The sequence below is a fragment of the Thamnophis sirtalis genome, unplaced genomic scaffold (genome assembly GCF_051295495.1).
Source record: "Thamnophis sirtalis isolate CommonGarterSnake01/CBP01778 unplaced genomic scaffold, rThaSir2_p1.2 scaffold_3, whole genome shotgun sequence".
NCBI lineage: Eukaryota > Metazoa > Chordata > Lepidosauria > Squamata > Natricidae > Thamnophis > Thamnophis sirtalis.
The window spans coordinates 128,343,747-128,359,718 of NW_028261383.1; the positions used below are offsets into that span (position 1 = coordinate 128,343,747).

General features: G+C 38.1%; 1 protein-coding gene across 7 annotated transcripts in view; it reads left to right on the forward strand.

Moving 5' to 3' along the window:
• CACNA1G (calcium voltage-gated channel subunit alpha1 G) overlaps positions 1–15,972 on the forward strand; it is a 248,541-nt gene that overhangs the window by 89,798 nt on the left and 142,771 nt on the right. For all 7 annotated transcript variants that reach the window (XM_087710029.1, XM_087710023.1, XM_087710026.1 and 4 more), the window contains exon 9: positions 15,104–15,255. In XM_087710029.1, coding sequence (XP_087566155.1) covers positions 15,104–15,255 — 152 coding nt within the window. The remainder of the gene's footprint in view (positions 1–15,103; positions 15,256–15,972) is intronic.

Below are 15,972 nucleotides of genomic sequence, written 5' to 3' on the forward strand. Positions count from 1 at the left end.
TTTCTATTATCTTTTGATCTTGTTAACCCTTAACTCAAGGTCAACATATGATACATTTCATATGATTATCACAAAATCTAAAACAAAAAACAAAAGAAATTGACTTGGCACAAGAGTTCATTTTGAAAGTGAGTTATTACCAGATATTAATAGAATAACAGAGTTGGAAGAGACCTTGGAGGTCTTCTAGTCCAACCCCTTGCTTTGGCAGGGAACCCTACACCATTTCAGACAAATGGTTATCCAATCCAGTGCTGGAGCATTTACAACTTCTGGAGGCAAGTTGCTCCACTGATTAATTGTTCTAACTGTCAAGAAATTTCCCCTTAGAAAGTTCTAAGTTGCTTCTCTCCTTGATTAGTTTCAACCCATTGCTTCTTGTCCTTCCTCGTGTGCTTTGGAGAATAGTTGACCCCTCTTCTTTGTGGCAGCCCCTGAGATAATGGAACACTGCTTTTAAATTGAATTATAGAGGATTTTCTCCCTGAAGTTGAGTAAGATTGACTCAATCTGCTTTTCCCACTGAACCTTCTCATGTCTACCACATTAATAGCTTTCTGGAGATGCTTGCTCTTTCTTTGTGATCAGTTCCACCAAAATTTGCGTGAAAAAGTGAATGTTTCAGAGGATGGACAGGTTTCCCTTAGTGATTGTTTGTTTACATTACTAGACTATCTCTATAATGTGTGTAGCTGTCTGTAGTTTGGGCTCCATATTTTTCAGATTCCAATCTTGGATTTCAGGCTGAGCTGGAGTGGCACCTTGAATGGTTACTAGGAGCTGGAGAAGTCCATATTCCTGTAGGCTGTTAGCCAAGATTTTGAAGAAGGGAAGAGCTCAGGAATCTGTACTTATTTATCTTATCTGTGTCTCCTTGTTGTTTCATCCTAGGCTTTGGATGTTCCTATCTCAATAAATGGTGGCCTTGCCTCGGGCGTATGTTTCTGTTTTAAAAAGAAGTCGTTTTTAGCAAGTCATCATGTTATCAGGGTTCTGTTTTACTGAGCACATTTGGTGTTTAATTTGCAATAGGAAGGACTCTATAGCTTATTAATACATTTAACACTTTTATAAAAGAGTAACATTATTTATTTGTTTCAAATCTGATCCAGTAGGGTTATCAAAATATATAATCAGACCCGTAGGAAAAGAGCGCCAAAATTCACTCATTAATTGCTCCTGCCTTGGTACAAAGGCTGGCATGTTTTCTCTCAATTGAACTTTAGTAAATTTGGAAATCAAGACAAATTTAGAACCTTAATTCCATCCCAGTGTCTGCTCTTTTGCCTCACCATGGTCAACTGCAGTTTGGGGGAGAGATTGACTGGGGAACTATTATGCAATAAGGGCAAATAAACATTCCCTGCAGTGATTAAGGTCATCCATCTGAATCTTTGCATGACATAGTGTTTTAGTCTCAGTGTCAGATCTCTGATCCCTCTTCTCGGACATGGTATGCATCCATCTTAGTTATTTATTTGAAGTACCACTTGAACACACCTGAGTGTTTTCCACAGTGTTACGAGCAAACCTTTTAGCAGACTGCCGTTGCATTTACTGCAGGCAAATGAGTGGGCTAGAATTACATAAGCTCATTTTCTCAGAGAAACAAATCATTATTTCTTCATTTAAAAAAAACAGAACCCCAAAATTCCACAAGGGGAAATGTGTATGAATAGGAAGAACCCAACACCAAATAATACTGGGCAAAATATAATAAAACCCGATATGCAGATATGGCCTATGGCTACAGCAAAGGTGGACTAACATTTCCATATTATGAACCAGTTCAAGACAAAGAAATCATTGGGGGCAAAACATAAAATCCATTTCCTTTCATTTAAATGTAAATAAACTGAATATGTAGGTACTGTAAGGTTCTTGGGTATTTAATTATTTCCCCATTAATTTATCCCATTAAAAGCTACAGATTAACTGCCACTGTAGAAAATCTTTGGGACTAAGCTTTGTACACGAACATGTGTCTATGCTTTGGGAGTAACAGGTGGAGCAAAAGTCTCAGAAGAAACCCTCCCAAACTTCTTAAGCTGTAAAGGGAATGGCTTGAGATAAAGTAGCAACTGCTCTGTTTCCTGTCTAATTATCTGGGAAGGCTAGCAGATATCTCTATTTTGTGTATAGCCTGTGTCATAAATGAATTAATCTCCAAAATGCATATGATTTCAGCATGAAAATGACTTGACATGATGGTGGGCATTGAAAAGCAGAACAAAAGTGTAGTATAACATTTTACTAGGTTGTGTGTGTGCATTTGTAGATGGTCAAATAGGTATTTTAAAGACTATATCTAATATATTTAACCTACTTTAAACAAACATAGATTAATAAATATCTGTAATACAGATACAGTCACCGAGAACAAGGCGTTTCCACCAACCTAAAGTTTTTTTTCACTTTTTCTTCTAAGCACCTTGAGCTGTCTTCTTTTTCTTCAGCAATCTGTTTGACTTTAAGCACACATTTTCAATTCATGATCACAAAATGAAAATTGAAATGTAAAGATTGTGACAATAAACCAATCATGGCGATCCCAAAGATAATTAGTACTTTGGGAGCTATAACAAAAAATCTTGGATGGCATTTTGAAAATCTGCACATTGACAAAATTCCCAGCTGTCAATTGTAAAAGGCCACATAGCTTGGATCTGCATATATATTATGATGATATGACATCCTAGATTCCTGGGAATCTATGTGTATGAAGGCCAACACCAACTAATATCCACATGGTTGTGAACTAATTATTATTATACAATTGTATCACAGCGGCCAGTTGTTTCGCCGGATTTGGCATTGGTTACTAGTCGGGCCCCACCCAGGGGCCTAGGACGTCGTAACGTATTTTCGTAATATGCGTGCAGATCCAAGCAGTGCGGCTTTTTGCATTTGACTGATGGTGATTTTGTCAATTTTTAACTGTTTTAAATGTAATTACAGTGCTTTTGGAATAGCACCCAGTGTGCCAATTACCACTGGAATTACCACTGCTGGTTTGTGCCATAGTCGTTGAATTTCGATTTTTAAGTCCTGGTATCTTGCGATTTTTTCATGTTCCTTCTCGGCGACCCTGCTATCACCTGGTATTGCAATGTCTATGATTGTGACCTTATTTTTCTCAACCAGTGTGATGTCTGGTGTATTATGCGCCAGTATTTTGTCGGTTTGTATACGGAAATCCCACAAGATCTTGACCATCTGATTTTCTGTGACTTTTTCAGGCTGATGTTCCCACCAGTTTGTTGCTGTTTTAATATTATAATTTTTGCACAAATTCCAATGGATCATTTGTGCTACTGAATTGTGCCGCAATTTATAATCAGTCTGCGCGATTTTTTTACAGCAGCTGAGTATGTGATCAACAGTTTCGTCAGCTTCTTTGCAAAGTCTGCATTTGGTATCATCAGAGGATTTTTCGATTTTGGCCTTAATGGCATTTGTGCGGATAGCTTGTTCTTGCGCAGCCAGGATTAGTGACTCTGTTTCTTTCTTTAATGTACCTGTTTTTAACCATAACCAAGTTTGTTCACTGTCCACTATATCTTTTATTTTTTCCAGAAATTGACCATGCAGTGCTTTGTTCTGCCAACTCTCCATTCTTGATTTTATCACATCTTTTCTGTATTCTTGTTTTGTCTGTTGGGCCTTCAGTAGATTTTTGTTCTTTACTTCGATTAATAGATGTTCTTGACTTTCTTTTATTATTATTATTATTATTATTATTATTATTATTATTATTAATAATAATAATAATAATAATAATAATATCAATATTTAATAATTATTATTAATTAATTAATTATAATTAATTATTATTAATAATATTATAATTATAATTAATAATAATAATAATAATTATTATTATTATTATTATTATTATTATTATTATTATTATTATTATTATTAGCGGATAGCTTGTTCTTGCGCAGCCAGGATTAGTGACTCTGGAAACAGAGTCACTAATCCTGGCTGCGCAAGAACAAGCTATCCGCACAAATGCCATTAAGGCCAAAATCGAAAAATCCTCTGATGATGCCAAATGCAGACTTTGCAAAGAAGCTGATGAAACTGTTGATCACATACTCAGCTGCTGTAAAAAAATCGCGCAGACTGATTATAAATTGCGGCACAATTCAGTAGCACAAATGATCCATTGGAATTTGTGCAAAAATTATAATATTAAAACAGCAACAAACTGGTGGGAACATCAGCTTGAAAAAGTCACCGAAAATCAGATGGTCAAGATCTTGTGGGATTTCCGTATACAAACCGACAAAATACTGGCGCATAATACACCAGACATCACACTGGTTGAGAAAAATAAGGTCACAATCATAGACATCGCAATACCAGGTGATAGCAGGGTCGCCGAGAAGGAACATGAAAAAATCGCAAAATACCAGGACTTAAAAATCGAAATTCAACGACTATGGCACAAACCAGCAGTGGTAATTCCAGTGGTAATTGGCACACTGGGTGCTATTCCAAAAGCATTGGAATTACATTTAAAACAGTTAAAAATTGACAAAATCACCATCAGTCAAATGCAAAAAGCCGCACAGCTTGGATCTGCACGTATATTACGAAAATACGTTACGACGTCCTAGGCCCCTGGGTGGGGCCCGACTAGTAACCAGTGCCAAATCCGGCGAAACAACTGGCCGCTGTGATACAATTGTATAATAATAATAGCAAGTATTAGAAATAACAACTGAGATGGTCAAAAATCGAGTAAAAAAGGTAAAGAATTGGACATCACCTGGAAAGGACCAATTACATGGTTTCTGGCTCAAATATCTGACCAGTTTACATGCAATATTGGCCAGGCAACTGAATGAAATTTTACAAAAGGGCCAAATTGATGAATGGTTGACAACTGGAAAAACATACTTGATTCAGAAAGATGCAACTAAAGGAACAACACCTGAAAACTACAGACCAATAACATGCTTGCCAACAACCTTCAAATTACTCACAGGCATTATTGCAGATAACATGATGGATTATTTGGAAACAAACAACATCTTGCCAGTAGAGCAAAAAGGCAACAAAAGAAGGAGCAGGGGCACAAAAGATCAGCTCCTAATTGATAAAATGATATTAGAAAATTGTAAGAACAGAAAAACGAACTTGAATATGGTCTGGATTGATTACAAAAAGGCATTTGACTCACTGCCACATAGTTGGGTCATAAAATGCTTAGAAACAACTGGCATTAGCAAAAATATTACATCCTTTACTGAAAAGGCGATGAAACAATGGAGAACTGAGTTGGCAGTAGGGAATGAGATCTATGGAATGGTTAATATCAAGTGAGGAATTTTCCAGGGTGATTCACTTTCACCTCTTCTCTTCATCATCGCAATGATCCCACTATCAGTAATCTTAAAAAAAATGAAATTAGGCTACCAAACTGCCAAAGAAGCTGAAAAAATTTCGCATTTACTATATATGGATGATTTGAAACTCTATGGAAAGTCAGAAATAGAAATCCAATCATTTACAAATACAGTCCAAGTATTCAGCACCGATATTTCAATGCAGTTTGGCATGGAAAAATGTGCCACTGTATCCATAAAAAGAGGCAAAATCACTGCATGTGAGGGAATTGAAATGCCCAATGGCCAACTAATTAAATGCAACAAAAATGAAGCCTACAAATACTTAGGCATTCTGCAGTTGGATAATATCAAGCATGGAGAAGTAAAAACTATTGTCAGGCGAGAGTTTACCAACAGAGTTAGGAAAATTTTGAAATCTAAATTGAATGGTGGAAATACAATCAAGGCCATAAATACCTGGGCAATACCAGTTATAAGATACACAGCTGGTATAGTTAACTGGACACAAGCTGATTTGGACATTTTGGACCGAAAAACCAGGAAACGAATGACAATGCACTATAGTTTACAGCCACGTGGTGATACTGATAGACTGTACCTGCCCCGAAAATCAGGTGGCAGAGGATTATTACAAGTGAAGCAAACAGTTGAAGAAGAAAAACATGCACTGGCTGATTATTTAAAAGAAAGTCAAGAACATCTATTAATTGAAGTAAATAACAAAAAACTACTGAAGGCCCAACAGACGAAACAAGAATACAGAAAATATGTGATAAAATCAAGAATGGAGAGTTGGCAGAACAAAGCACTGCATGGCCAATTTCTGGAAAAAATAAAAGATAAAGTGGACAGTGAACAAACTTGGTTATGGTTAACAACAGGTACATTAAAGAAAGAAACAGAGTCACTAATCCTGGCTGTGCAAGAACAAGCTATCCGCACAAATGTCATTAAGGCCAAAATCGAAAAATCCTCTGATGATACCAAATGCAGACTTTGCAAAGAAGCTGATGAAACTGTTGATCACATACTCAGCTGCTGTAAAAAAATCGTGCAGACTGATTATAAATTGCGGCCCAATTCAGTAGCACAAATGATCCATTGGAATTTGTGCAAAAATTATAATATTAAAACAGCAACAAACTGGTGGGAACATCAGCCTGAAAAAGTCACCGAAAATCAGATGGTCAAGATCTTGTGGGACAAACGGACAAAATACTGGCGCATAATACACCAGACATCACACTGGTTGAGAAAAATAAGGTCACAATCATAGACATCGCAATACCAGGTGATAGCAGGGTCGCTGAGAAGGAACATGAAAAAATCGCAAAATACCAGGACTTAAAAATCGAAATTCAACGACTATGGCACAAATCAGCAGTGGTAATTCAAGTGGTAATTGGCACACTGGGTGCTAGTCCAAAAGCACTGGAATTACATTTAAAACAGTTAAAAATTGACAAAATCACCATCAGTTAAATGCAAAAAGCCGCACTGCTTGGATCTGCACACATATTACAAAAATATGTTACGACGTCCTAGGCCCTTGGTGGGGCCCGACTAGTAACCAATGCCAAATCCGGTGAAACAACTGGCCGCTGTGATACAATTGTATAATAATAATAATAATAATGTAGACTACATTGAAATAAGTTTATTAGCTAACTTGTGGGGCAAGAGAAAGAGAGGTGAGATTTTCTGATAATGTTGGCTTAAAATGACAGCCCACAGGCCGAATACGGACCGCACAGGCCACGCCCACCCTGGCTCCGCAAGGGGAAAAACATTGTGATATGTCACAATAAGGCCTGCGATCTGAGTGGGTTTGACACCCTTGGCTTATATCATAATCAAACTGAGGCCAAAATAGAAAAGTGAATGCTTGGAGTACCATTTTTTCAATAGGAAAGGTATAAATGTAATAAATAGAAGTTGTTGAATTATGATCCTTCATAAATCATAAATGTTCAAAGTTTTATCACTGAAAAAAGTGGCTTATAGCCTGTCCTCACACTTACGATCATTGCATTGAGGCATAGTAACATGATCGCCATTTTTAACCTTCCCACAAGCAAAGTCAATGGAGAAGCCACCAGGAAAGGTTGAAAATCCTGGTTATATGACATCTCACTTAATGACTGCACCACTTAAAAATGACTTTTCCAGTTTCAATTGTGGTCATATATCAAGGCCTACCGGTACATGGAATGTTCTCCAGCCATCAGCATGACAGTATTCATAGGGAGGACTGGTTGGTATTAGCTGACTGACAAACACATTTTCTGTCTCACTATTTCCTCAGAAGTCAAATGTTACTCATCTATATAGAAACTATCCCTAGAGAAATAGGTATATAGAGGATTGCAGTCTTTGTTAAGAAACCTGATGTGAAAGCTGTTGAATCTAAGTACTAATAGAAAACTGTCAGTTTCCAGGATGCTGCGAGTGTTTGTAGGCTGTACAATTTATTTCATTAGTGCCAAAGTGGAGGTTGAACATAAGAGATCTGCAATATGAAATGAGACAGAGCCTAAAGGGAGAGGGAGAGAAAGCAAGGCAAGTAGCCATATTATGGAATGAAAATAATGCTAGACCAAATTTTACCTGGCAGTTGTTTCAGGAAAAAAAAGCCACAGTGGCATAATTAGAAGCTCTAAATAGACACGCTCATATTTTTTAAAGTATATTCTGTTTTATTGTTAAATATAATTTTTTCCACGTATCCTCCTCAGAGCATTCTTGATTCATTTCAATAGTTAATTTACATGCATTTTATGAATAGTATAAAACTTAGGCTAAATTCCAGGTGGGAAAGCATATTAATAAAGGTGTATAGCTGTTGGATAGAAGAAAATGTATGTTAAATTTCTCTTGGTCCAGGTAGGCCAAATAAAGTCTGGCTCCCAACAAATCTTGTTGACAGGTTAGATAAAAAATGCTGCTGTTCTTCTCTAGTTTTGATAATGCATACAGACAACCATGGGATTGCAAAACACACTTTTCCTTAAATATGTTCTTATGTAAAGAAGTAAGATGAATGTGGAGCATAGAATTAGATGCAGACCATTGGCAAAATTATTTTTGTCCAAACAGAAAGGAAGCTGTCATATAAAGTTTATTGGATGAAGCTTTGTAGCTCGATTAATTGAGGTCAGAATTTAGGTTTTAAACTTGAAATTACCATACATGACTTCTGAGTGAAAGAGGGCCCTTTCTGCCTTTCACCCTTTTCTGGACACCAATAGCTAGAAATAACATCTAATTTTACTTTCAAATTTACGTTGAAAAAAATATCTTGGTTTCTCAAGCCTAAACTACTATACCATAAATAAAGATGATTTGCCAGTAGACTTTGGGAGGGGAGTAAGTTTTTCTATAAGATTCTTACATACCAAAATAGCTAAAGGAAGAAGAAAAGTCAGAGAATTTCCTTGCATCTGGTTATTTTAATTTCTCAGAAGACGTAAGTAAATCTACAGTATTTCCTTGCAAAAGTGTTAGATTGGGACAGTTGAATTGACCCAACCTGGTAACTCCCAATAAGGTAACCCACATGTTGAATTTTGCTGGTTATAAATCATACTTCTCTCTTTGCTGAAATGAAAAGATTATTATTACCTGGGGATTTTAAATATGTGTGGGTATGCACTTTGAAGTTTTTTCCATTATCCTTTATGGGGTAGAAGAAAAAGGACAAAACAGTAGGATAGCAAATACATTGGCCTAGTTTAGCCTCATTGAATATACTTTTGGATGCAAGTTAGCATAATTTAGTACTTAGAATTACGTAATTACGCAGCTATTCTCTGGTTGCTATAAAGTATTGTTTCATCTAGATGAAGGCAAAGCAAGCACTGCAGTTGTATGTGGCCCTTTAGTTAATTTTGTTGTGCTGTTTCTTCTGAATATTGCGTTCTGAGACATGGTTTCAAAGCACAAGTTGCAGTAAAATAGGGCAATGAGGAGCACGGTGAAGCAGCAGCAACAGCATTATCACAGCAATTGTTGCTATAGTTTATCTCATATCTTTTATAACATTGTACTATTAAATAGAATCACATAATGGAGAAAGAACAGCAGTGATGGAATATTTGGGCATTTAAGAATCAGGGTTTCCAACAAAGTAAGAGTGCAGACATTCCTTTTTTCTTTTGTAAATTACTTTATTTTTTTTATTATTATTCTTTAAAAGCAAGCTAGCCTGCTACATAAATGCATTTCTATGAACCTAATGTCAAAGCTTTCTTTCCCATAATGCTTTTGAGTCCTGGGTACTGTGGCATAAATATTATGGAGGACAGAAAGGTGCAAGAAATGACCAAAGGTGACAGTCAGATAGTCAAAAACCTTTTACCTTTATCTTTCGTTTTGTGTGGTGATGTCATGATATTCTGCCTTTATGCAGATAGTCCTTGACACAACCATAATTGAGCTAATAATTAAGGCCTAAAGTCATGCCAGTCATTAAGCAGGTCATTATGTGACTGTGCCCAATTTTATGACTTTTTTGTGGCCATCATTAAGTGAACACAGCAGTCATAAAGTGAACACCACGTTGATAAGTCAAAAGTTGCAGTTGTTAAATGAATCCCTTATCCTTAATGGGAATTTTTTTGCTGGAAACTGGAAATAAATGCCAGTTTTCTGCAGAAAAAAAAACCTTCATAAATTGTAGTCACCGCAGGAATACTGCAAAGGACCCTAAATGCAGGGCAGTTGTTGAGCACACAAAATGCAACCACATGACTGCAGCCATCAGAACATCAAACCTGGGACTTATGTAGCCCTTGGGCAAGTTTATTGTGACTTCAAATGGTCACTAAGTGACCACTTATAAGTCGAGGACCACCTTTAAACTTGCAGGTGATGCTGTGGCCCAAGTACAAAAGGGCACAGTTCATATTTCATCAGTTTGGCATATTATGGTTAGAAGCAGGTGCTCATGGTCAGAGACGTTGTTAGAAAAACAGCTTAGAGTTTTCTTTAACAGCTAGAAATTAGGCCCACCTGTCTGGAAAAGAATAAGGCAAGCCAAGGTAGTGATAGAGAGAAAAATTGCTTCTTACTATATCAATATTTTATATATATATATACCCAGAATGACTCAGCAAGAACCAGTTTGGTGTAGTAGTTAAGGCATCAGGATAGAAACCAGAAGACTGTGAATTCTAGTCCTGCCTTAGGCACAAAGCTAGTTGGGTGACTTTGGGCCAGTCCCTTTTTCTCAGCCCTAGGAGAGAGATAATGGCAAGCAACTTTTGAAAAATGTTGTCCAGAGAACTGCAGGGACTTGTCCAGATAGTCTTTGAGAACTGGATATGACTGAACAGAATAACACAATATACTTTCCATAACGTGCCCATTGACCCCAGCCATTCGGTTGTTCTGCCTCAGAATACAGTTACTTATTGCAGTGAAGAGTTTCCTAGTGAAGCAAAATAAAAATAATATTTAGCACCACCGTTATTCAGATATTATGTCATTCTTAGCATCAATGTAATCACACAACCAAAGAACATGTAAGCTGACTACATGAATGAAGTTTGACTGGTGCAAAAGTGATTTTAGTCCAAGATTAAAACAACAATAAGACATATACCAGCCTGAGTGGCATGCAGCTTCGAATGCATAATAAATTAGTGGGATACTAAATTAAAAGGAAGATTTGCATTTCTATTGTATGAGCTTTCTGTATTTGCTTCAGAAATAAGATGGTCTCCAGGATGAAAATAGTTACAAGCCAACTCCCTTGGTGCCAGCAAGATTGTAAATAAGATATTTTCTCTTTCAAAGTGCATGTTTTAATAAGGCAATTTGAAATGTTGCTACTGTACAGTTCGCCCGCTATATGAATGTGCAAGAAAAAATAAATATTATGTACTAATAAGGGCTACCTTCCTTCTTACCTCTAAGCCCTAGAGGAGACCATAATCACAGAGAATTGGGCAGAGAGATGCTTAGAGTCTGTTTCCAAATTGCACTGTCTGCAGTTTTGTAGAAAAGCTATGCAAATAACCAGGCCTGTCTTGGCCCTTTTGTTCAGGTTTCTTTCCTAAGCAGCCTTCTGTGTAAAAAAAACAACAACATTCATATAGCTCTCTCCCATATATGCATTTCTACCTAAGATAAAGAGTAAGAATGGTTTGCCAGGAGGCTGAGAAGCCCATGAAGGCATTTGGAGTTGAGAAAAACACGGGAGACAGCCAGGATTGTGGTTCTCAAAAGTGGCCCTCAAAAGGGTTTTAGGGAATTGCCTATCACACACATGATGTTTCCTTTCCAATCTCCCAAGTCCAGGACTGGAACTGGTATTCTGGATGCGAACGAATGAAAAAAAAAAATAGTTGGGCAGCAGAGAACCATGCTTCTCCGGCTCACAAATCACATCCAGCACCACTCACCGTCCCTTGCTGGAATATTTGATGGGGCTCAGAATTTGAGAAAAACTGTTTAAGGCTCTACATCCAACTGCAAACAAGTAGTCAGATTCCAGTATATTGAGATAACTGCTATCTTGATCTTAACTGGAAAAAGGAAAATAAAATAGTAACACTTTTCTCCATGTTGGTATTATATAACTCTGCATATCTTTTGCCCAGACATTTATTAAAGAGCCAAGAAATCCATGTTTTGAGCTGTAGCCTTTTGCCTTGCTCTAGTTCAGTTTTTAAAATGCAAAATAAAACAAGAGTAATTTAGGTTCAATATAGAATTAAAATGAACTCTCTTTTTTTTTCTTTTTTGAGAAATGGGAAATAATCCTGCACTCAGTCTTGTGGTTTAAACTCAACTGATTTGGGTAGCATTTAAGCAACCTGACTTAAAGGCCAGAAAAGGATTGTAGCCCTGACCTGGACTTTTAATGGCTAAGTGCTATTTGTCTCTGCTTTCTGTTCCTGGCATAGGAAGTGGTTGCTCACTGATGTGGCAAGTGCATTTCCAGGAGCAGCAAGAGCTGAAATAGCATTACTAGCTCAGCTCTTCAAGGCATGGCAGCTCTGTAGGGTTACAGCGATCTTGAAGGTTGTCTGCTCTTATACTTCACTTGATGACTAGATTTTCAATATCAAATCATTCCCAAGAGGAAGAATGGAGGTACTTGAAAATGATCCTCCAGAACATAGATAACGTCAGAATATAGATGTAGAAGTGGGGGAGGAGGGCTGCTACAGGTTCGCCCAGGTTCGGGAGAACCCATAGCTAATGTTATGGCTGGTTCGGAGAACCTCTAAATCCCACCCGTGGCTGGCTCCGCCTCACCCCGCCCCTCCAAGGAGTCTCTACGTGGCCCATTTTGGATGTGAGGTAAATGCAGGGCTTCAGGAGCCCAGGGGAGGAAGTTTTTGCCCTCCCAGAGGCTCAAGAAAAGCCTCTGGAGACTGGGGAAGGTGAAACACCACCCCCAGCTATGGTGCAGGAGGCTGACTAGGCCAGGCCACCATGGCCATGCCCAGTGGTGGGATTCAAATAATTTAACAACCGGTTCTCTGCCATAATGACCAGCTGGGTAGGCATAGCTCGGTGGTCATGTGACAATGTGGCCATGGCCAACTCATGTCGATGGGCGCTTCGCCTTAGCTGTTACAATGTAATAAGGGTTAACTTGAGAGGCAGTTTCTGTAAGCAGGGCAATAAAGATGAGGCTAGAAACAACACCAGAATTTTTCCTTCCTGCCTTCCTTACAGGATTAGCCCTGTAAAGTGGGGAAAATATAAAATAAGATTTCTTCCAACAACCGGTTCTCTGAACTACTTCGAAAGTTATGAACTTGTTCTCCCGAATAGGTGCGAACCAGCTGAATCTGATCACTGGCCATGCCCACCCAGTAACTGGGCAGAGAACCCCTTGCTGAAATTTTTGAAACCCACCCCTGTGTAGAAGGAGTCCCACAGTCAGAGTAACCCAGGTTAAAGTGATGCCAGCCCACACAGTAAGGCAACCAAACCCTAGTTAAATGAGCTAAGAGACATAAAGTACTTCAACAAGATCCCAACTGTGTGTGAAGGTGTATCTTTTTCTGATTTTATGTTCCCTTTGCTCCCGTGAATTTTAGGAAGACTTTGTCTCAAAAGCCTCTGGCAAATGCCAACTTAATTCATCATCAGTTACATTCCAGAGATATCCAGAAAGTAGACTGGCTGTCCAGTTTTTTGTGGTGGAGTGTTGCACTGAAGGCAAACAGGTGAAAAGGCACAGTTTATAGATATACTTGAAAACCAACCAAAAGATTTAGATGTGCATAAAAGGTGCTTTAAAGTCGGACTTGGCTGTCTAATACTCCCATTCTCCAAAGCTCTCGGGGGTTGCAGAAATCTAGAGTGCTGAAATGCCATCAATCAAGTTGACCCAGTTCAGCATTATAAATTATGTTCAAATAAATTCAGTTAGACTCAAACACATAATAACATATTTTTCTTTTTTAAAAGTGTGTTGGTAAAAACCTAAATGCAACTGTGAAGCTGCAGATCTGAACCATTTAAACTATAAAATGTCAATTGAACCCAAGTGGGACTGGATAGTTTGGGGTCTGTTAGTGTTTCATATTCTCTCTGTGGAGTTTGGCCTGGGGACCTCAGACCTCAGTACGTTATCAATCAGTAAATTGAGGGCTAGGTTCTTTTGCCTTTTCACACTGAACACTTTTGCCTTTTAACACTGAAGTGTCAATGTGATATTTCTAAAATCCAAAACATCATCTGCATGTTTATAATACTTGTTTTACCTGAACACCTTTCCCTAGAGGTAAGGTAAACAGAGAAACCAAGATGGGCATATAAACTATGTAGATGCACCCCTTTTATCAGAGCAAGTGATAAAACATTGAACAGAATTAGATGTTGTATAGCATAACCCTGCAGTTTGCTTTGCTGCAAAAAAGGAAAGGTGTTTTGGTTGCTCTTGCTGTAGCAGCCATTTTGTGGAACCATTTTGTTCACGAGGTTCCATAAAAATGGACCTCTCTGGGAATGTTTTTTTTTTCCTATGCTGCTTGGGAAAACCACCTTTGATTCATACAAGGGCTGCAGGTCTACGGAGATTCTCAGTCATCCAGGTCATGGTTGTCCCAAAGATGCCTTTTCAGGAGGTAACTGGACTTTCTTGTTTTCTTTGAAGACATTTCGCTTCTCATCCAAGAAGCTTCTTCAGCTCTGACTGGATGGTGGGGAACTGTCTGCAAGGAGTATAAATCCCCACCATCCAGTAAGAAAGACCAGTTGCCTCCTGAAAAAGCACTTTTGGGAAAAGAGCTGTAGGGCTGATAGTTCTGCAGTTTCTCGGTTGTTATTCCTCAGTTGTATGAAGCACAAGAACACCATTGTCTTAGCATAGGGCACTGCATCTTCCAAGCCTTTGTGTGTGCCTTCCCTCTCCTCAGCTAGCACTGATTTTCAGGTAACAGGCTGGTGTAACAGTTTGCCATGATGAGAAATGGCATTGCTTGACTACTGCTGATTTGTCATTAAATTGTTAAGGTGATGGGAAGAAAGAGGATATGATCTAGTAAGCAAATCATATCAACTGTGTCTTGAGTTTTAGGATTAGTTCTGACAATGGTAAAGAAGCTCCCAGCACTGCGAAAACAGGCAACGGATGGCCCAAGAGATTCTTTTTCCGTTCTGTCTGGTTGTCTGATATATTTATGAATGTTACAACTTACATGACTAGACATTTCTTGGTATTTCACAGCACACAGTTTATTAATCTTGACAATTTTATTTATCCTTGATTTTTTTTCCAGCCAGAAGAACTCACCAATGCTCTGGAAATCAGCAATATTGTGTTTACTAGCCTCTTTGCCCTAGAGATGCTTCTGAAGCTTCTTGTGTATGGCCCTTTTGGTTACATCAAAAATCCTTACAATATCTTTGATGGAATCATTGTAGTGATCAGGTAATTAAAACCAAGTTTTCTTAATTACCATAAGTAGTTGCAATCTATAACATTTAATCCATTTATTTATGCTAAGACCACCTTATTTTAAACTGATTTCTTCCAACTGGATTGTGCAATAAAACTGTGGGATTTTTAAAAAATGGGTTGAAATAATATCTGTGTGTTTTTTCCTCATGTGTTGTATATGGTATGTTCTCTGGAACTGCTGACAATTCTAAGAGTTATAATTCATTTGAAGGATGTCTAGTCAAAATAAATTATTTTATGACAATACCTATGGTTATATTTACCTGAAAACACACTAATTGGCTTCTTGTTTTGAGGAGGAGTTATAATGTTTAGTACAAGGGTGCCCAACATCGGTCCACAACATGCCAGAAACTGATCCACGCAAACAAGTGAAGTCCCATCTGCAGGATGTAGGCAGCACATAAAACCACACCCCCTCTGGTCTGTGGAACAAACCCTCTCCACGGAGCCAATCCCTGAAGCCCAAAAGGTTGGGGGCCACTGCTTTAGTACAGAGGGGCTATTCAGTATAATCCACCCACCACTATTGTTTTCTTTTCAGATAACACTCACTATAAATAATAGGCCTGGAGACAGTACTTGTTTACTTTATATATACAATACAATACAAAAGCAGAGTTGGATGGGACCTTGGAGGTCTTCTAGTCCAACCCCCTGCCTAGGCAGGGAACCCTATAACATTCC